This window comes from Lynx rufus, unplaced genomic scaffold, assembly GCF_022079265.1.
Source record: "Lynx rufus isolate CCGP_SWC_20201006 ecotype Redwood Valley unplaced genomic scaffold, mLynRuf1.p SCAF_3, whole genome shotgun sequence".
In the NCBI taxonomy this organism is placed as follows: domain Eukaryota; kingdom Metazoa; phylum Chordata; class Mammalia; order Carnivora; family Felidae; genus Lynx; species Lynx rufus.
The window spans coordinates 150,425,504-150,447,682 of record NW_025814845.1 but is presented as its reverse complement, the minus strand read 5'-3'; the positions used below and the strand labels follow the sequence as shown (position 1 = coordinate 150,447,682).

Below are 22,179 nucleotides of genomic sequence, written 5' to 3'. Positions count from 1 at the left end.
ATTGTATTGTTTTAGTTACCACCTATTTGTAAGTTTTCCAAATTACTTCCTGTTATTGACTTCTAATTTAATTCCATTGTGGTCATAGAACATACTCGCATAATTTAAATCATTAAAAACTTATTAAGGTTTGTTTTATGGTCTAACATATAATCCATCCTGGAGAATATTCCATGTGCATTTGAGGAGAATATACATTTTGCTGTTGTTGAGAGGAGTGTTCTACAGCAGATTCTATTTTTAAAGTTGTTATGTAAAATTTCAAATGCATACAAAAGTAGAGACAGCTTATGGTGAACCCTTCATGTACTCACCACTCAGCTTCAATAATCTCATGGCCAATTTCAGGAGTTTTGACAGGTAATACCTCGGTGGTTCCCGATCACTGTAACAGCTTGGATTCTCTGGTCAGTGATGGCTTCCCAGGTGAGAAGGTCAAGGGAGACAAAGATCTTTTGGCATGCTGCCAAAATGTCCCCCGCTCAGGAGTTGAGGAGCAAGCTCTGAGTAGTGGGTAATCTCTGTTGGACCTCCAAAAGTGTTAACACAAAGGGAAAACAGAATTAAGCCTTGTCAAAATTTTACGGTACGTATAGTAGACAATCAAATAACAGATCCCCTGAGGGTCTTGGAGGAAAGATTTTTAATGCAGAACTATGTTGTTTACATTAGGTTGTTTGCTAAAGTAAGTGCTTGTAAAATACTATCTTGTCTAATATCAGTTAAGATTTTATGGCCGTATCTTAGCATGTCTTTGCAGAGTGTCGAGCAGATACTCTGTAATTTTTGTTTGTGTATTACAAATCATGGCAGGTCTCCGTTATTGCTTGTAAAGCTGGCAGAATGCTTTCTTGTTTGCTCCAAGGTCATACTTCTAACACCCCATTTCTTTCAATCAATACATTACAATATTTATTTTGCTTCATTTTGTAACGTCTTCAGGCTTTTCCGAATGTTTCTACTGTTTCTTCTTTCCCTTGACTGTCGCTCAAGTGACCGTTTCCTCGTGTGTCTTATAATTTATCATTGTGAGATCGTGTTCCATGGAGCCTATCTGTAATAGTTCTTTGACTCGGGTTTAAGGTGTAATCCTTGAGTGAATATTTACATTTGTTTTTGCAAGCACCTGATGTATTAGCAATCCAGGATGTCTTTAAAGTAAATGATCAGTTTGGTGCTTCCAAGATTCTCAAACAGTATACATTCTGGTCCCACACCTGTGTGAGGGTAAAATGCAAATTCTTAAACATATTTGTCTCCCTTTCACCTAGAGGAAAGGGCAAGAGAGACAGGTTTCCTTAATATCTCAAGAGAGAAAGGATTTTTCCCCTGGATTACCAAATGAGGTGTGGTTTTCAGGGTCCCAGCCTTATAAACAAAGGTCTCTAGGTAGGTAGACTTCTCACCTGTGTGGGTACTAGGCTTTGTCTCCCTTTCCCCTCAACAAAACTATTCATTTGTTATTTTATAAAACTTTTTATTTACTTTAAGAGAGAGGGAGAGAGAGCATGCACAAGCAAGGGAGGGGCAGAGAGAGAGAATTCCAAGCAAGCTCCACACCGTCAGTGTGGAGACCAACTTGGGGCTCAAACTCAAGAACTGTGAGGTCATGACATGAGCTGAAGTCGGACACTTAACTGACTGAGCCACCCAGGTGCCCCCCTTAACGAAACTATTTAAATGGAAACTCCAAGCCTCCAGATGTTCCTTGAGCAGTAACTCTTCCATATCCTTGCTTGTTTCTCTGAATCCATGATTTACATTAATTTTGGTCTTTGAGGATTTTCTTTTACTAAGCTGGCTAGGCACTTAATAGTTTGTTGTTTTTTTAAATATTTGTAAATATTTGTTGTTTTAGGGGCACCTGGGTGGCTTAGTCATGAATCATCTCACTTTGGCTCAGGTCATGATCTCACGGTTCGTGATTTCCAGTCCCACGTCGGGTGAGCCTGAGCCCCACTTCAGGTAAAAACACGAGCCCCGCTTTGGGTAAACCCCACTTTCTCTCTCTCTCTCTCTCTCTCCTGCTGCCCTTCCTGGGATTCTTTCTCTCTCTCTCTGCCCCTCGCTCACTTGCGCCCTCTCTCTCTCTCTAAAAAAATTGTTTTAAAAATAGACAATTGTAGGTGTCTTATGCTAAAAGGATTAATAGGGTTTGCATTCTGCCATATTGCTGAGCATGGTTTCTTTAAACTTAGAGCTTTATTTCAGCTAGAACTTATTTAAAAATTTTTTGATTATTTATTTTGAAAGGGGGGAAGGGAGGGAATGAGTGGGGGAGGGGCAAGCAGACTCCACACTTGCAGCACAGAACCTGATGCTGGGCTCGAACTCACAAACCATGAGATCATGACCTGAGCCAAAACCAAGAGCTAGACACTTAACCGACTGAGCCACCCAGGTGCCTCTAGTTTGAGATAGGGCTATATTTCACTTTTGTAGACTCAAACGGCATAAAAGGAAAGGTGCAATGGGAAATTGGCACTGAGTGAGTGTATGTTAGGAACTTTCATGAGTTCACCTTTACGGACAAAAGGATACACAAAAGCAAATGTCAAGTAATAAACAGATTGCCTTCATAACTTTGGTTACTGTCTGCTACCCACACTAGTCCTGATTCCTTTTGATACAAAAGGTTGAAATGACCTTTATTCTTTTTTGTAGTGCTTCGTTCATTGCATTTCCTCTGTTCTCATACACTAGCTTTTTCCTGATGAGCTTTCCTGCTGAGAAAAACTTCTACTTGTTCTTCCTGACTCCTCTAGGAAGGTGGGACCTAAATAAAGATGGGTGATTAGGATCGTGGATAGATTCAAACACTTCGGACTGAGTTTGGGTTCACATAAAGGCAATCTGAGGGTGCTAAGAGAGTAAGTATTGAATTTTCAAGCCCATCTAAATACAGAAACTTAGAACCCAGGATGAATCCCATTGCAATTAACTTTGGAGAACCATCCTAATTCTTTGATATATCAAATACATATAAATAAGCCATTGACCAGAACTTAAAGGTGGTTTTGCTTCACAGTGATTTAAATTACAATGCACAACCTTTTTAGAAATGAGAGAACACTAAGTGGAGACTATGTTCTGTTTAAAGGTTAAAATATCCAATTTGGGATTCCTTCCTACACTTTGGAATAGAAAAAGTTTAGTCTCTCTCCTTTTTGAGAACACTGTATTTTATTGCAAACTAGATATTGTAATTAAGTTATGTCTATATGATAGAAGTCTAACAGTCTACTTTTACTTTTTTTTTTTTTTCCTGCAGTGAAGCCTATATATCCCTTTTCTTATTTTCTGCTTCTCTACTCAGAAGTTTCCCCTGTTTACTTATCTCTACCTCGCTGGGCTTCATGAAGCATTTGCCATTGTGTTTCCATAGTGCTAACTTACAGACATTCCAATAACTACACACTCCCGATAGTTGTTACAGTCACTATTACAACAGTTCTTCAGGTCCTGCTTTTGCACTTGGCTGGGCACTGCAGAATCATAGCAACCTCAGAGATGTTGTCGAATAAGAAGACAGCTTCCGCCCCCCCCTACCCCCGACCAGCTTTACTGAGTTATTGATGACATAGAACATATGTAAATTTAAGTTGTACAGTGTGGTGACTTGATACAAGCATGTACGGTGAAATGATTTCCACAGTAAGGTTGGTTAACACATCCTGGATGTGCCTTTTTAAGGCTGTGTTTGAGACCTAGCCTAGCTCCTTCTCCTATATGATCTTTTTTTAACATTTTTTTAACGTTTTGTATTTATTATTGAGAGACAGAGAGAGACAGAGCATGAGCATGGGAGGGGCAGAGAGAGGGAGACACAGAATCCGAAGCAGGCTCCAGGCTCTGAGCTGTCAGCACGGAGCCCGACGCGGGGCTCGAACTCACGAACTGTGAGATCATGACCTGGGCCGAAGTTGGACACCCAACCGACTAAGCCACAGAGGCGCCCCTCCTCTATAATCTTTTTTACTTAAATTGTGCAGAACTACCATGAGGGCTCTAAATGGAAGTAGCTGCTCCCATCTCAAGAATCGACCCAGTGGGCTGTTTGGCAATCATCTATATCTTCTCGGGTGTTCCAAAAATTTGGCAAGGACCTGGCTTGTCTGTCAATACCCTGTCTTCCAATAACCCACTCGAATTCGAGAGCTGGACTTCTCACCTGTATTTGGGAAAGAGACTGAGAATAGCATCATGTTGGGACATTTTAATGGCTGTCTTAGACGTCTAAAAGACCGACAAGCTGTGACTGGTAGTATTCCTGTGTCAGGTATTATAGTTCAATCTGATGTCTAGCAGGAATCACAGGTCTTAAAACCAGTCAGTCTTGGGCACAGATTCTAACTCATCCACCAGCTGTGTGGTTTGCACTTTAAAAATTGTTCCCTCATCTGGAAAATGGGGATAACACTAACCACCTCATAGTATTGTTCTGAGGATTAAAAAATAATGTGTGTGAATGATGCCCCCCCCCCCCCGCCAAATATCCAGGTTCTAATCCCTGGAACCTGTGAATATTACTTTATATGGCAAAAGAGACTTGGCAGATGTGATTATTAGAGGCCCATTGAGAGGATGTGACCCACCAGCTGGACCCAGACAACTGGAGGCTCTTCACCCCCTTCCATGTGCTTGGAATGTACATTCTGCCACCATTTCCACAATGGTGTTTTCAAGAATGCAGCCTTGAGAGAGCAATGTGTTTTTGAGACCACCTAGATAGTATATGTGATCAAACCCAGTTAAGGCCTCTGTTTAAACTTTAAGTTTCTGGTGGGTGAGCATGGAGATCCACTGGTCTTGCAGCTGCCTGATAGGAATCCTGTGTGAATTTCCCTTGTTTATTACACCTGTCATCTACCAATCTGGAACGGTCTGCCTCTTTCTTTGGTCTCTTCTTATGCTCCACGTATGGGGACCGATTTGTAAACCAACAGTAATTAAGTCGAAGATCTTAAGATGGGGAGATTATCCAAGGGGCACTTGGGTGCCTCATCAGGTTAAGCGTCCAACTCTTGGTTTCGGCTCAGGTCGTGATCTTGCAGTTTTCTGAGTTCGAGTGCCTTATCGAGTTCTGCGCAAGCAGCACAGAGCCGGCTTGGGATTTTCTCTCCCTCTCTCTCTGCCCCTCCCCCACTCACACTGTCTCTGTCTCTCTCAAAATAAATAAATAAACTTAAAAAAATAAAAAGATGGGGAGATTATCCTGGATTATTTTATTCAATCATAAGTATCCTTATAAGAGGGAGGCAGAGGGAGCGTTGACTACAGAGGAAGAAGGCAAGGTGGCTACTGAAGCAAGATGCTTTGAAGATGGAGGCAGGAGCCCCAGGCCAGGGATGCAGCTGTAGAGGGTAAAAAAGGCAAGAAGCCTTTGGGAGAGTGTGGCTCTGCCCACAAGCACCTTGATTTTAGCTTAGTGAAAATGATTCAGAGTTCCAACTTCTATAACTGTGAGAGAACAAAGGTGGGCTGTTTCAAGCCACTAAGTTTGTGGTAATATGTTACAGCATCCATAGGAAGCATACACAGTATGTAAGGGCCAGAACATAGTAAATGTTCAATAACTATTGTTGCCTCACCTCCCCATCACATACATACGCTAGCCACCATTAGTTGAATACTCACTGTATCAAGGTGACAGCATCTGCAGCTTCAGAGTCACCTGAGGAGCTAGGGGAACAAGCATAGGCTCCCAGAGGTTCTGATTCCATAGGTTTGGGGAGGAGCCTGGGAATCTGCATGTTTCCCTCTGCCCCCGCCCCCCGCCAAAATTCTGATATAAATGTTCTGCACACAGTGTAAGAAACACTGCCTACAGCTAAAAATAATCTGCAGTCACCGCCAAGGTGACCTCAAGGGGGTGAAGGCAAGCAGGAGGAGGCTCTCTTCAAAGGCAGTTCAAGAACAAGCTACAGAAATCAGTCTCCACACCTGTAGGGGCGGCCTCCAGCATTCCAGACCTGCCCTTCTAGAGGACCTGTACAGGACACCTGGGAATGAGATACACTATCAAAATGCCCTTTCCTGGAATCTATAAAAATGGTCACAGGAAAGGTCTTGGCAATCCTCCTAGGAACAGAAGGAATCTGCATTTCTCACCATCATAAACAGTTCAAATTTACAGGAACGGTCCTAGGAGTCAAGGAGAAGGTGCCCAGAGGACCAAAAAACAACAATGCCCTGTTTCCAATTTTATCAATACTTGAGATGTAGCCAGCTGTGTGCTAAGCCTGTGCTGGCCGCTTTATGAATTTCAAATAATTACATAATTCCATTTCATCCTCTTGACAGCATGTGGGGCCAGTAATTTTCATTTTATAGGTAGGAAAACTGAAGTTCAGAGAGGTTCCGTAAATTGCCTGAGGCCACACAGTTGATAAGTACTGAGGCAGGCCTCCACATTCTTTCTCTGAGTCGACTGCCTGTGGAAGAATTCTGGATTGCCACAGGGTACAATCTGACCCACACAGCAGCATCTCTCTGCCACTGGCCACTGCTGTCCCCAGGGTGTGCCCTCTGATAAAGTAGTATGGACCTAGGGGTCCAGCCTGCTTAGTCCACGGCATTCTCCAGTTTCCTCCATTGATTTTCTTCTCCCATGGTGGGCAGGCATGGAAGCTTGTGTCCAGGATAAGGGCTACTGCCAGGGTGGGGAAGCTATGAGGACAAACTGATGAGCTGTGGCTCAAACACGACCCAGAGGCGAGAGTCATGTCACATGGAGAACCATGATGGAGGAGTAAGGGACACCGGAATCACCCGGATTGTTCTTGTCAATTTTGTCTTAATCTTTTGTGCTATATAGGTTTTGTTTTTGTTTTTAAATAACAGGATGACCATCTGTTCTAGTTTGCTAGGGCCACCATAAGAAAATACCAGCCTGGGGGCTTAAACAACAGTTTATTTTCTTACGTTCTGGAGGCTGGAAGTCCAAGATCAAGGAGTTGGCAGGGTTGATTTCCCCTGAGGCCTCTCTCCTTGACTTGCAGGTGGCCATCTTCTTCCTGTGTCCTCACATGGTCTTCCCTCTGAGAGTGTCTGTGTCCCACTGTCCTCTTCTTATAAAGACATTAGTCATATTGGATTAGAGCCCACCCCCAATGACCTCATTTAACTTTAATTACCTCTTAAAAGACCTTATTTCCAAATACACATCCTGAGGCACTAGGGGTTAGAACTTCAACATATGAATTTGGGAAGGACACAATTCAGCTCATACCTGCCTATTCAAGCTTTCTCCCACTCCTCCTCAAAGGAGAAAATAGTGGTTAAAGCACAGATCATCAGAGCTTGGCTTCATTAAGTCCTCCCCTATCATTTTCTCCTGCATGACGATAACCCGCTAGCTTCTCTTATGTGTACCTTAATTTCCCCTCTTCCTGCGTGACTAAAACAATGAGAAGATGCCACTTGGGTTGAATGTACCATCATTCCAACAACACACTCAGCTGTAATAGAAACCTAAACATCATCTTCGTCTTATATTTCCATGGCACCTTACAGTTTACAGCTTTATTTCATAAACAGTACTCAATGCTTAGCATAACTTGGTTCTGTAGGAGTTGCTAGCCTGATTTTGCAGGTAAGACAAGAGTAAAAGTAACCATCCCACCCCTATGTGACTAGTAGCGTGTGTTAATATGATCTGTTGAGGCCTCCCTCTAACCCTAAACACACATAGGGGAGAAAATGTTGTTTTACTACAGAGTCAATTTTCCTACCAATGGCCAGGATGGGTAATAACACTGTTTTTTTCTTTTTCTTTTCTTTTCTATTCTATTCTTTTCTTTTCTCTTTTTCTTTTTCTCTTTCTCTTTCTCTCTAAGAATGAATTCTCTTTGGTTCTTTAGAAAACAAGGGCAAATAACTATCTTTGGTGATGGTGGTAGAGGATGCCCCAAGGAGATTATTCCTTTGAAATCAGTAGTGTGTCAGAACTTCCCTCACCTTGCTTCCCCAACTTTATCTTCTGGCCTTTTGGAGCTGATGACCAACATGGTTACCCCTTTTTTGATTGTTCCTTTATTTCATTAACATTTGCCCAGTGTCCTCTATGCACCTGGCACTGTGAGGAGCTCCGAGAGGGGAGGAAGCACTGAGATAAATAGGATATAGACCTGTCATTCTAAAAAAGCATATGGTCTAGTGAGAAACTAATATGACTGGGAATATTACAAAGGAGAGAAAGGAGGGAATGAGTAAAGGAATGTCAAGTGTGAGCCACATAGATATGTGGCCATATTCAGTTTTCAGATTTAAAATTTGATGGCACAGAGGATGAGGCGCATTTAAAAAATATGTTTCATGTTTCCTTGGTAGCGATGACAGAAAGTCTCTCCTCAGTCAGACTCTAGTCAGGTCATCTGGGCCTTCTTGATCAGGCCTCATCCTTGGTCTGTAAAAACTGCAGACTCTGCACAAATGATTTTATCCAACCCCCTTCTTCCCCTCACCCCCACTCTGAATCCTTGAATACACACTAACTTGATTTCTTTTTTTTTTCAAAGGATACATGTACCCCTATATTTATTGTAGTATTATTTACAATAGCCAAATTATGGAAACAGCCCCAGTGTCAATGTAATGGAATATATGGTCCATCAATGATAGTAATATTCATATATATTTTTTATATATGGATGATCTTTTTTGTGGCTGAATAATATTCCATTATTGTATATATTTTATATACACACTAACTTCATTTCTAACAGTTCAAGACCACATCCTTGGATGACCCTTACCCACCTTAAAACACAAAAGCTCAAGGTGGCCAAAAGAATTTACTGTTTGGGTGCCTGGGTGGCTCAGTCTGTTGAGCCTCCTACTTCAGCTCAGGTCACAATCTCACAGTTTAGGAGTTCGAGTCCCACATCAGGCTCTGTGCTGATAGCTCAGAGCCTGGAGCCTGCTTCTGATTCTGTGCCTCCTTCTCTCTCTCTGCCCCTCCCCCGTTCATGCTCTGTCTCTCTCCCTCTCCCCAAAATAAATAAATGTTAAAAAAAATTTTTTAAAGAATTTACTGTTTGTTCTAGCCAACACCTGATGATAGGCCCCCGTCAGCCTCTATGGAGCATTTGCTAAAAGGGGCTTACAATTGTGAATCCTTCCTCTGTCCCTCTGGATGGATATGTATCTCCTACAACTCAGGAATGAATTTCTCACAGACCTGAAAGCCATTCTTTTGAAATACAATCCTCAGGAAGTATAGGGCCCCTGTCTCCCAGTCTGTGAGAGGATAGAACCTTAAATTCGATTAACTGTCCCCTAACAGACACAGCTGGCCTAATAGCATTTACACTGACCAAGCTTTTGTAATTTTTCACTTCCATGCCTCTGTGCAAGCCCCCTTCCTATTCTCCCATTCTCCCTTGGAAATGCCCAGTCACCTCTGAACAAACTGAACTTGAGTTCAGTTCACTCTGGACCCTTCCCTACTGCAATAATGTATTACTGATTACAATCTGTCCTGACCACTTTAGCTCGTGTCTGGCTTTTTTCATCTTTGACACTGATAATGACAGAATATCCTCTTAAATCTTCGGGTAAGAAATTGAAAGTTGTATAAAATAGACTTCCATTGCTCCTTAGAAACAAAACTCTGAGGGAGGGACACACACACACACACACACACACACACACACACACACACACACACTGAAACCAAGGAGAAAAAGTGACAGTAAATCAAGGTACCGGAGACTTTTCACCAGGGAGACACTGATTAAAAATGCAGCAGAAATCCGGCAGAGGATGCAACTACCACATCTTTCCTGGTGCCTAGTCACATACACCTCCATTCTCCTTGGGGATGAGCAGATGGAGGAAGTGGAGAGCAGAGGCCAGATGAAGAGACATGTCCTGGGCCATTAGCTGGTATGTGTAGACAAACTGGCTTTTCATTCTTTTCCTGTTCCCCAGCCATCCTATCTCAAAAAATAAAAACTAAACTAGACTTAAGTGATGGAGAAGGAAGCTTTGGCAGTAGAAAGAGCACTGAGGGGGCGCCTGGGTGGCGCAGTCGGTTAAGCGTCCGACTTCAGCCAGGTCACAATCTCGCGGTCCGTGAGTTCGAGCCCCGCGTTGGGCTCTGGGCTGATGGCTCAGAGCCTGGAGCCTGTTTCCGATTCTGTGTCTCCCTCTCTCTCTGCCCCTACCCCGTTCATGCTCTGTCTCTCTCTGTCCCAAAAATAAATAAACGTTGAAAAAAAATTTAAAAAAAAAGAAAGAGCACTGAGAAGAAAGTTATAAGAAGGAGCACCTGGGTGACTTAGTTGATTGAGCATCTGAGTCTTGCTTTCAACTCAGGACATGAGCTCAGGTTCATTAGATTGAGTCCACGTCAGGCTCTGTGCTGACAACACGTAGCCTGCTTGGGATTCTCTCTCCATCTCTCTCTCTGCCCCTTCCCCAATTGTGCTCTGTCTCTCCCTCTAAACAAACAAACAAACAAACACCCAAAAAAAGAAAGCCCCAAGGAAATGGGTTTCCTTCCTGGTCTGCCACTCACCAGTTGTTTGGTTTTAGGCACGTTGTTTTGCATCTCTGAGCCTCGGTTTCCTCATCTGTAAAATGAGAGGGTTGGATTAGATTATTCTATTTCATTTACATGTATTTATTAAATATTTATTATGTATCCATCACTGTGCTCAACTCTGGGGCTACAAAGATCAGTGGAACCCAGTCCTTGCCTTTATACAGGTGAAGGAGTGAACACTAGAGTGTCCCGGAAGCCACGGACGAGGGAATGGGGCCTGCACAGGGAAGTAAGTGAGTTAAAGAAGGCTGACAGGGACTCAGAGTCTACCTGAGAAGGGCAGGTTGAGTGTAAAAGAAGGCTAGGAAAAGGAAACTGTGGTCAGAAGGTGGAATTTCAGGATTTGAAAATAGATGTACAGTAATTCTGGCTGGTATAAGTTTACACTGTGTGGACTTGAAATTTTGAATGCATGATTTGGCAACTCATATTTGAACTCCTACCAGTAACCCCTTACAATAAAACAATAAAACAATAAAAAAAAAACAATAAAACAATGAAGTTCACAGCAGGAGTCACTAGTGCCCAGTCTTTCCGTAGTCTTTGATGATCTTTTGGAATCTAAACTTTCTCAGAAGGGTCTTCAATTATACTTCTCTGTCAGGGCTGTATTAAAGTCAAATTGCCAATCCAGGCCACTCCAGACTAGATACAGTGCTAAGCCACAGCTCCAAGTCTGCTATGGTGTTTAGCTGCCAGAACTTGCATTAATGACCATTATATTACAGTATGTCTTTTTTTTAATTTTGATTCTTTCAATCTCAATTTTGAAAAATGTCTGAATATAGAAAAGTTGGAAGATTGGTACCTGAGATATCCTTAAATCCTTCCCCCAAATTAACCAATTATCAATAATTTGCCACATTTTCATCCTGTGTGTGTGTGTGTGTGTGTGTGTGTATTCTCTATGTATGTGTATATGTGTGTGTTCTCTCTATGTGTGCATGCATATATATGCACACATATACAATCCATATATATTTTTCTGAAACATTTGGAAGCTGCAGACATCGGGATACTTCATCTTTAGACATTTCAGCATGTATCTTGAGAAAGAAGACAATTTCCTCCTACACAATCACATTATTATTATCCCATCTATAAAAAATCAACATTAACTCAATAACGTCAACTAACATACAATCCATGTTCACACTTCGCCCCAAAGTCTTCTGTAGTTTTTTGGGTTTTTTTTTGGGGGGGGCCAGGGATTTAATCAAGTTTCTTGCCTTGCACGTGGTTATTACATCCCTTTCTTTACCTCCTATGAATCTGGAATGGGCCTCTTGCCTTTCGCTTTTGTTTTGGTGTTCCATGGCACTGACTTTTTAGGGGAGCCCAAGCCAACTGCCTTGTAGAATATCCCATCCTGTGGATGTGTCTGGTGGTTTCTCAGGCTTAGATTCGAGGTAAGCACATCTGGCCAGGGCATATCCCAGGAGATGTTGTGTGTCTATTACTGCCTCACAGCAGGAGGCTCAGAATGACTGGATGTTGCATTGTTGATCACTTGGTTATCGTGACGATCACCAGATCTCTCCATTATAAAGATATGCTTTTCCTTTGGTAATTACTTTGTGATCTGTGGGGTGACACTTGTGGATCTGTCCTCTTTGGGTGGTCATCTCTGAGAAAAAACGATGGGGTAAGAAGAGCAGAATAGGATGGGAAAGGAAAGGACAGTGGAGGAAAGCCAAAGGAAGCACAGTAAGGGAAGACATAGGGAGGGAAAGTGGAACAGTTGTCATAGTCTATTGAACAAATTAAAGGACTGAAAACAAAACTACATGTCACATTTAAAATTATATCTAAAGCCTCCTGTAAATAATGTGGGGGAAAAAATGGGAAGCGACGTAGCTGGCACTGAAAGAGTCGAGGGCAGACTGAAGTTGCTTCCCTGCTTTATTGGACACTGACCCCAACTTAGGTTCAGTGACGATAAAATAAACTCCAATAGTGATCACTTAATTAGCATTGTTGACATTGCCACCTAGTAAAATCTCCCACTTCTTAATTATGCCTTTATTTTAGATGTGACTCTTTATTTTAATTATATCCAATTAGATGTAATTGCATATTCTTAGTTCATTTCATTATGGCTATGAGCAGAGAAGCACTTTGCCAAAAAGAGTGTGTTGACTTTCTGAATATTCTCTTTATTCCTCTTTGCAGCTGCCAGAGTGTGCAGGGGTGGTTGAGTTCATACATAGGTTTCCCACTATCAACTGCATCCCTGTGGCATGCATTCATTTGACATTGCTCCTGTTGAGACATGGGGTCTACACCCTCTCCCATTGAAACTGGGTGGGGTTTTGTGCGGTTTAAAATCAAGACAGTGCTGTGGAATTGACATTATGTGACATCAGAGTCTAGGTCATAAAAGTTGATGCAGCTTCTGCTTTACCCTTGGGAATATTCACTCTGGACTCCAGAGTGCTTTGTATGCAGCCCAACTGCCCTGTGGCCAACTTACTAGGAGAAATACCAAATTGACTCCCAAGGAAACCATGGGAGAGTCCCGGAGACTACAGAGAAGGGTGCTGGGCAGTGCCCAGATGCTTCAGCCTCTCCCCCTCCTACTACCCCAGCTCTAGCTACCAACTGCTGGATGTTGTTTTAAGCAACCATGCTTGGGCTGATTTATTTTATGTGCAATAGCACCAGTCCCTCATCCGTCCAGTTTGTCACCTTCTTCTAAGATGCCGGGTTGCTGTTCTGATTGGTTCCAAAAACCAAAGTGGCTCAGTGAACAGACATAAGGAAAGTGGCTATTAGAATGTATCTGAATATAGGCCCATCGATCATATCATTGTCCCCAGAGCTCTCCTTTTGTTGTGGTTGTGTCATGAAACTTTAGCCCTCCTTTGCTGACATAGCAGTGGCTATCTTCTCCTAACACCCACAGCTCAGGATCTCAACAGACAAAAGCAGTGCAAAGTAAGTCTAATTACATTAGTGTGATGGCACTGAACTTTAGACTCGTAAGTGTTGTCTTTGGGTTTCTGCCTTTCTGCTTGGTTTTGCCATTTAAAGGACATCACCATCCCTTGGGCTCAGTTCTCCCTCTCTGAGCCAGGAACAATTCCACTCCAACCTACTTCACCAGGTCATTGAGAGAGGCATATGTGATAACATATTTGAAAATATAACGTGAATTGTAACATAGTGACCAAACCAACCTAAGAAATTATCATCATCACTGACAAGTTATTCATCTGCTTTTAATTTCCTCATCTGCAAGGTGGGAAAAATATAATACCACCTTCCTCCTACTCTCATCAGAACACTGCTATAAACATCTGCAATAATATCTAAGATCAGTCAGATTTGGGAGGAGAGGCCAGGGTGAAATATGTTCAGTAAAATACAGGGTATCTATTCAACAAATATACATTGAATGGCTTCTATGTATAGACACTAAGCTGGTTGCTGGACATACTATAATCAAGAAATGGTCCTTGCCCTCAAGGAGCTTATTGTCTAGTGGAATGTTATGGACACCTCAGGAATCTATTTCAATACAGTTTATTTATTTATTTTTAGGCTTATTTATTTATTTGAGAGAGAGAGTAGGGGGGGAAGGGGCAGAGAGAGAGGGAGAGAGAGAATTCCAAGCATGCTCCACACTATCAGTACAGAGCCCGATACCGGGCTTGAAACCATAGCTGTGAGATCATGACCTCAATCAAAACAAAGAGCTTGGACATTTAACCCACTGAACCACCCAGGTGCCCATATTTAGTTATTTTTTTAATGTTTATTTATTTTGAGAGAGAGAGAGAGAGAGAGAGCAGGGGAGGGGCAGAGAGAGAGAGGGAGAGAGAGAATCCCAAGCAGGTTCCACGCTATCAGCACAGAGCCTGAGGTGGCGCTTGATCTCACAAACAATGAGATAACAACCTGAACTAAAATCAAGAGTCGACGCTCAACCCACTGAACCACCCAGGCGTCCCTCAATACAGTTTATTAAGAGGTGAAATCAGGGAAAGTAACCAAGGTGGGCTCAGGTCTCATGGGTGGCAATGGAGCATGGTGGTGAAGAGCACAGAGTCTGAACCTAACTGCCTGGGTCTGACTCCTCCTTCCACCACTTATTTCTATCTGTCCTGGGAAAACTTATTAAGATCTCTGTGCCTCAGTTTCCTCATTGGTAAAAGGAGAATACAAACTAATCTCAGAAAATTGTGCAAGGACTACATGAGCCAATACATGCAAAGCATTTAGCACAAGGTCTGGAACACAGTGTGAACTATTGTTACCATTACATAATGCTGTGGAGCCTACATAAAGTGGAGCCCATAGCTTTGGGGGTTTTGGCGGGTGTGGAATCAGGAGAGGCTTCCTAGAGGCAGTGACAGCTGAGAGGAGATCTGAAGGATGACAGCAATTAGCAGGCCAAGGTACAAGGTATTGGGGGTGAGGTGAATGTATACTAGGCAGAAAGAACACCCAGATTCTTTAAATCAGTGCTTTCTCAAACTTTGATGTTCATAAAAATCATCTAGGCATCTTCTTTAAGTGCAGATTCTGATTCAGTAGTTCTGGAGTGAAACATTCCTTTTTTTTTTTTCTTTCTTTTTTTTGAGAGAGAGACAGAGAGAGTGTGAGTTGGGGAGTAGCAGAGAGAGAGGGAGACAGAGAATCCCAAGTAGGCCCCGTGCTGTCAGCACAGAACCTGATGTGGGGCTCAAACTCATGAAACCATGGGATCATGACCTGAGCTGAAATCAAGAATCAGACGCTTAACCGACTGACCACCCAGGTGCCCATGGAGTGAAATATTTCTAATAACGTTCCCAGGGAATGCTAATGATGCTGGTCCCTGTCCTACACTTCCCCACCAGAGCAAGGTTTGAACTGGGTGCAAAATCTCAAGAGGAAACTGTCAGTTATTTAAGGATAGCTGGTGTGCAAACTGCTGGGAATGGGGTTTGGGAACTGTCGTGCCAGGTAGAGAGAGAGAATAGGAACGATGAGATCTGTGATGCTGATCACTGCCTAAGGGGCTAGATCACAAAAGGACCTACAAGAAAAGAAAAAAGAAATTTAGAACATAAAGAGGGCTTTAGCTACCAAATGGAAAAATAGTCTTGAGGGAAACCCTGTTGGAAGAAATGAGACCAACTAAGAGGCTTTCTCCTTAAGTACTGTGAGAGATGGTGGTGGCATCAGCCTTGGTGATGGAGAGAGGTGGGGGATTTCAAGAGTTATTAGATCACAATTTGGTGATCGATTTGCTTACGGGATGAAGGGAGGGAGAACACAAGGAAGATAGGCACGAGGTGATCAAGTTTGACTCAGCTGCCTGCTACAGTCAAGCACATGAGAAAAACTGCTCATCGATGGCACATACAGGCAGTGTCGTCTCTATCTCAAGTGCTCCTGCTACTTTTGGCAACTGTAAATCAGTTTTCTTCAAACTACTTTCAAACGCTCCATTTCTACTAACTACCCAAGGCCTGGTAGAGAAACACAGAGCCAGGAAAGTAAACCTGTACTTCAAAATTTCCGTACTTACTCTCTTAGTTTTTGTTCATTAGTTGTGCAGGGTGTGTTGGCCTTCCCACATTAGCTGTTACTTTTTGAGGGCAAGTGCTGATGACCCAGTAGGCACCTAATACATGCTAGGTGACTATTTGATAGAATACAAGATGATTACACATTAATGCCATTTATTATCTCACAAAATAATAATAAAAGTAATAACATCTGTAAGGTGTTGAGTGTTTTACATGCATTATAAATGCCATCATCTTCTTTTGTTTATCAGAATCATCTGAGACCCTTACAACCAGGCTGTTTGTTTTGACTCCAGCCTCCTCGAATTTAGTGTAATAGAATGGAAGCCTGTCCTATTACTGTTGAGCTCGACTGCCACCTACTGTTGGGTACTTACTACACACTTACTACTGTTGTGTACTTACTAAGTTCACAAATGGCGCTCCGTCTCGGCTCTATTCTTTGCTATTGAATATTTGTTTTCTACAGATCTCAGGGGCTTTCTATGCTTTGAGTTTCAACCCAGAGTAGGTGTAATTTTTTAAGTTTCCGGTGTTCCATTATAGCAATCCAACATGATACTGACAATTTTCTCTTGTGGGCAAAGAGTTTATGCCTTTATGGAATATTAAACATTTTAAAATGTCATGACACACTGGTTTTTTTTCATAGGCTTTTTTTTTTTTTTCAGTTAAACTGAAAGAAAAGGTCACAGAATTTTGGAAGAATTTTTCCCTACCTCAAGCAGACATCATTAACTTAAGACAAGACAGACATCTTGGCTACATTCCATTCAGAGTGTAAATCTTACTCATCCTTCAAGGTCATTGTTTCAAATGATATCTTCTCCATAAAACTTTCCCTGATTCCTCATTCTGGAAGTAAATTCTGAATTGTTACAATGAATCACAAAGTGGAAGGACGATAAAAATTCCAATTCAAAAAATAGCTTTATAAACCAATTCCCTCATTTTCTCTTTTCTGTTGGTTCCTTTTTTTTTTTTTTTTTTTTTTTCGTTTGGAGACAAATAAAACTGGACTCTCAGCTGTAACAATCTTATTAAGTGTTTGTTTTAATAAAGGAACATTTTAGGAAGGGCAAGGCCAGAAGCAGGGACACTGTTGGGTGATGGGGTGAGATTTTATTTATTTATTTCTCTATTTATTTATTTATATATATCAGGTGAGATTTTAGGCAATTCATTTTGACTTTGATTGCTGTGAAACTTTAGCCTATCCGTTGTCCTTAGGTACTAGATGGTGAGGATTTCAAAGGTTAATGAAGTTATGAAAATAGTTTAAAGAAGGGGGCACTAAGCAAGAAGAATTTATTTGAGTAAATTTCTGGTATAATTTAGGTATCTGGGAGTAGTTCAGTGGCACTGTATTTAATGGGGTGGCTATGTGGTGGTGACCAATGTCCTCCCCGCCCCCCGCCCCAGGTACCCTGATTTCACAGATCTAGATGGAAGTCCAGTCTCCGCTACAGACTATTTAGCAAGTCATTTGAGCTTCCTCGCAGGATAGGATTAAATTTTTCCTCTTCTGCGCATTGTGTGTTATTTCTACCTAGGTCCCTCTCATAGGTGTTTGCATGCTTTTTCTTACTCTCGTTCAAGGTCACAGAACCTTGGCGCGGCGCTCTCTGGGAGTCTGCGGTGCCGGCCCTGGGTTCCTCCCTTACACCTGCGGTTTCTCTACGGTCACAATCACTGATTCGATCGCACACTTGCCATCTCACGGAGAATGGAAGAAAATCCTCACACTTTACGTCAGCCCCACGTTGTGACGAGCCCTTGCAGGGACTACTAAAGTGCGGGGAGGCAGGCAAGGACCTCTTCTCGTCGTCCCTTCTTCCCCGGCCTTTTCTGATAAACATTTGGAAGGGGTGAGAGGGACGGCGGTGGGCGTGAAGGCAGAAAGGCTCTTCTTCCTGGTAGGAACACAAACCTTCGGGTCCTTGTTTCCGGAAACATTCTCTTCGGACCTGGGGAGGGGACCGACTTCCGGCTCTGACTTCCCTGCCTTTCGAGTTTCGAGCTCCACCGCTTCCGCCCGGAGTTGCCCTAGGCCCCGGCTCCGAGCAGCTACTTCCGCCAGGAGTCCCAAGCAGCTCGGTCTCGGAAACTGACCCTAAAGCGGCCTCCTCCTTCTCCCTCCAGCCTGCCCACCTGAGGCCGGGTCCCCAGGTGGCGGCAGAGGCTTGCTGGGCCTGTCGCGGAGCGTTCTCTCGGCCCGAGACCTGCACCTGGGGCACCGGGAGCACAAGAGAGACGCCCGGGCCTGGCCCAGCCCCAGCCCCTGTCTTCCCGCGGCCAGTGACGGTGGCCACAGGCCTCGCCGCGCCCACCCTAGCCTGGGGCGGGGCCCGGCCTCCCCGCCCCGTCCCCGCCCCTCCGGCCTGCCCCGAGCCAGGTCAGTCTGGTCCCCAGCCCTGCGGCGGTGTAACCGCCTCGGACCTCCGGGACTCTGCAGTCCCGTGGCTCTGGCCGCGGGGCAACATGGAGTTTGCGGAGCTGATTAAGACCCCGCGGGTGGACAATGTGGTGCTGCACCGGCCTTTTTATCCCGCCGTCGAAGGGACCTTGTGTCTGACTGGTCACCACCTGATCCTGTCTTCTCGGCAGGACAACACCGAGGAGCTGTGGCTTCTCCATTCAAACATCGACGCCATCGACAAGCGGTGAGTGCCCATCCCACCCCCTTCCCGTAGGGAGCTTGGGGGTCCTTAGGTGGACGTTTGAGGCCACGCGATTCAGTGTTTTCCTTGCGCCCCATCGCCTAACCCGCCAGCAAAATTGAGCCCTCTCTGGCCTAGATTGAGGATAGGAATTTTAGAAAGCAGAAAACCATTCAAACGAGATGCCTGATTTCCGTTAAATCTGGGTGGAATTTCCAGGGTTGTCACATGGTTATCCTGATTATCATTTTTAGTACATAACATCATTTGGGTGGATTTTCAACCTTAAAAAAAATTTCTTCTTGCACCATCATATTCCTTGTATTATTGATTATTGATTGCCCGTCACAGTTCTTGAAGTGGTTGAGTGTGATTTAGGTAAAGTCTTTAGTTGCCACTTTTGAGGAAAACTCCAAGAACTTCGTGTGTAGTGTCTAAAGTTCACAAAACTTTTTTTTCCTTTCCCTCAAACATGTTTAGTTGATCATATTTCTCCTTATTTCTTACCTTCTGGGTCATCAATTGAATACTTCCTACTATAGGAGATTTAATATCTTTTATTTATCCTTACTAGGGTTTGCTTTTGGAAGAAACAGAATTGGCTCTTAATCAAAAATATTAATTCGTTAACCTCTTTTTTTTTTCTTTTTGCACCCCAGACTCTGTCTTTCCAAGGTGGTGTCTCAGAGTCAAAAAGTTATACATCCATCTGCAGTCAAAATTCTTACTTCCCCAATGGCTCTGTGTACTTAACTCTAGCCAGGAGAAAGTGAATTGATCATCCACTTTACACTAAAGTGTAAATGAATGACAACAGCCTTTTTTATCACCTCTCAGGAAAACTTGGATATTAAGAAGATTCCTAGAGGGGTTATGCCTTAAAAGAAAATAATTTCTAGTGGTAGAATTTGAATGGTATGGATGCATTGGTGACAGATTTATTTATTTTTTTTCAAGCAGAGGATTCTTGCTAGACTCCTCAGATCAACCTTCTCCTGTGTAAAAGTTTTCGATGGTCTCTTCCTGGCCTGCATAATAAAGCATAAACCTCTTAACTCTGTCATTTGTGGTGCTCCGTGTCTGGCCCTAACTTACTTTTCCCACTTTGGTTCTTGCCATTCCCTTTCACGAACCCTTTTTATTAGCCAGTCCTCACTCTTTATTTTTGCTCGCCGTGTCCTGCATTCTCTTGTGTATATCTTATCGATGCTCTTCCTTCTGCCTGGAATGCCGTGTTCCTCCCCAGTTTGTTAAAGATTTATTGAATGTTGTTAGGGTCTAGACATTTTGGGAGGCTTTAAGAACATCGAGATGAATAAAATATAGTTCTTGTCTTTCAGGACTTCATAGGCCATCATCCAACCTCTACTCGTCTATCAATATTTAGTTTAACCCTGTTAACTGCCACCTCTTTTTGTAGGTTCTTCCTACAAAGAAGGAATTTCCACAACTAGAAGTAATTCTCACCTTGAAATCCTTTAGTCTGTAATTATACCTCTTTAATAAGTGTATGTTACCATTTGTATTTTGATAGTTACATAGATGTTAGCTCCTTGAAGTCAGTACTTAACATTTGGTTAATTTTTATCTCTTTCAAAACTCCTAACGTGGGCAGATAGGCATATAGGAAGTATAAGATGGATTGACCCCCAAATGGTCTGTGGTGCTATAGAATACAAATTACTTATTTATTTTTTAAATTTTTTAAAAATGTTTTTTATTTATTTTTGAAAGAGAATTAGACAGAATGTGAGTAGGCGAGGGGCAGAGAGAGAGGGAGACACAATATGAAGCAGCCTCTAGGCTCAGAGCTGTCAGCACAGAGCCTGACGCGGGGCTTGAACCCACGAACCCACGATATCATGACCCAAGCCAAAGTCGGATGCTTAACTGACTGAGCCACCCAGGTGCCTCTGAAGCAGAGTTTCTCCTCACCACCAACTCCCTTTTCTTTTTTTCTTATTTCTTTTTCTATGGTTGCTTTTCACACTTTCATTTCATCATATTTACGTAGCATTTACTACATGCCAGGCCTGGTAAGGCTAACAAAGTATATAAGACATGACATTTTAACCTGTTAGGGCAGAAATGACAAATTGTGTATACATTTACCTTTTTCCCCAGGAAGCAGCATGATGTGATGGAAAGAACACGAGCTAGGTGGTCAGACCAGAGTTTGTTTAATTGTTGTGGTCAAGAAATACTTCCATGTGTCTTCTATGTGCTGACCACTGTCTGGGCTCTGCAGGTACAGTGGTGACTAAGGTTGAAGAATTTGTGTACCAGTGGAGGAGATTCAAATAAATCAACAAATAAGTAGATAACGATGTCAGGTAATAAGTTCCGGGAAGGAAAATAAAGAAAGATGGGAGGGTAGAGAATGCCAGTGTATTTAGAAAGAATTTCAGAGAAGACAAGTGACATTTAAATGAATGACATCTGAATGAAGAGAGAAAGCTAGCAGTGTGAATATGGGAAGAAGGAGCATTCCAGCCAGAGGGATCAGGGAATGCAAAGATAGGAATATGCTGGGATTAGACAAGGAAAAACAGAGACCAGTTGGCTGGAGGGCAGTGAGCAAGGATAGAGGCTAGAGGCATAGCAGAAAATGGTTGGAGGGATAAGCAGGGGCCAGATGGTGTAGGGCTTTATTTGCCGGTGTGATGGATTTCACAGGAAGCCCCTGGAGAGTTGAAAGCAAGGAAGTAAGAGCAGACAGACTTTGTAGATGATTCCGGTCGCTGGCAGAAAATGGATTGCAGAGGGGGAAGAGTGGAAGCAGTGGGCCCAGTTAGGAGACTGTTGAATAGTTCAGGGAAAAGGTGGTGGTGACTTTAGAGTGGAAGCGGGGGCACCTGGGTGGCTCAGCAGGTTAAGGGTCGGACTTCTGCTCAGGGCCTGATCGCACGGTTCGTGAGTTCGAGCCCCGCATCGGCTTCTGCACTGGTGATGCAGAGCCTGCTGGGAATTCTTCCTCTCCCTTTCTCTCTGCTCCTTTCTCCCTTTCTCTCTCTCTCTCTCTCTCTCTCTCTCTCTCTCTCTCTCAATAAATAAATAAATAAACAAACAAACTTGGAAAAAAAAAGGAGTGGAAGCAGTAGTAGCGTGATCAGAAGCAGGCCAGTTTGGGGTGTGTTTTGAAGGCTGAGCTGCCATGCCTCGTGAGTGAGTTGTAAATGCGATGTGAGAGGAAGAGCAGTATTAAGGATGCCTCTTTTAGTGCTGCCTCCGGTGGGGTAGGTGTCCTTGGACAAGCCACTTAACCTCTCTGAACATCACTTCTATCACACAGAGGAAGACAGCCCTTCTTGTATCTAGTAGTAACTTCTATTTGGGTAACACGTCACAGGCTCATGTAGTGCTGTCATGCACGTTGCATACATAATTTGATGTGGTCCTTTTAGCACGCAAGGTGTTACACAGGTTTTACAATTATACCTTTTTCTTTTCA

General features: G+C 43.0%; 1 protein-coding gene across 1 annotated transcript in view; it reads left to right on the top strand.

The window, feature by feature from the left end:
- The first annotated feature begins 18,155 nt into the window (after positions 1 to 18,155).
- MTMR9 (myotubularin related protein 9) overlaps positions 18,156 to 22,179 on the top strand; it is a 55,240-nt gene continuing 51,216 nt past the window's right edge. The window contains exon 1 of the mRNA XM_047091338.1: positions 18,156 to 18,731. Within this exon, the coding sequence (XP_046947294.1) occupies positions 18,550 to 18,731 (182 nt within the window). The 5' untranslated portion in view covers positions 18,156 to 18,549. The remainder of the gene's footprint in view (positions 18,732 to 22,179) is intronic.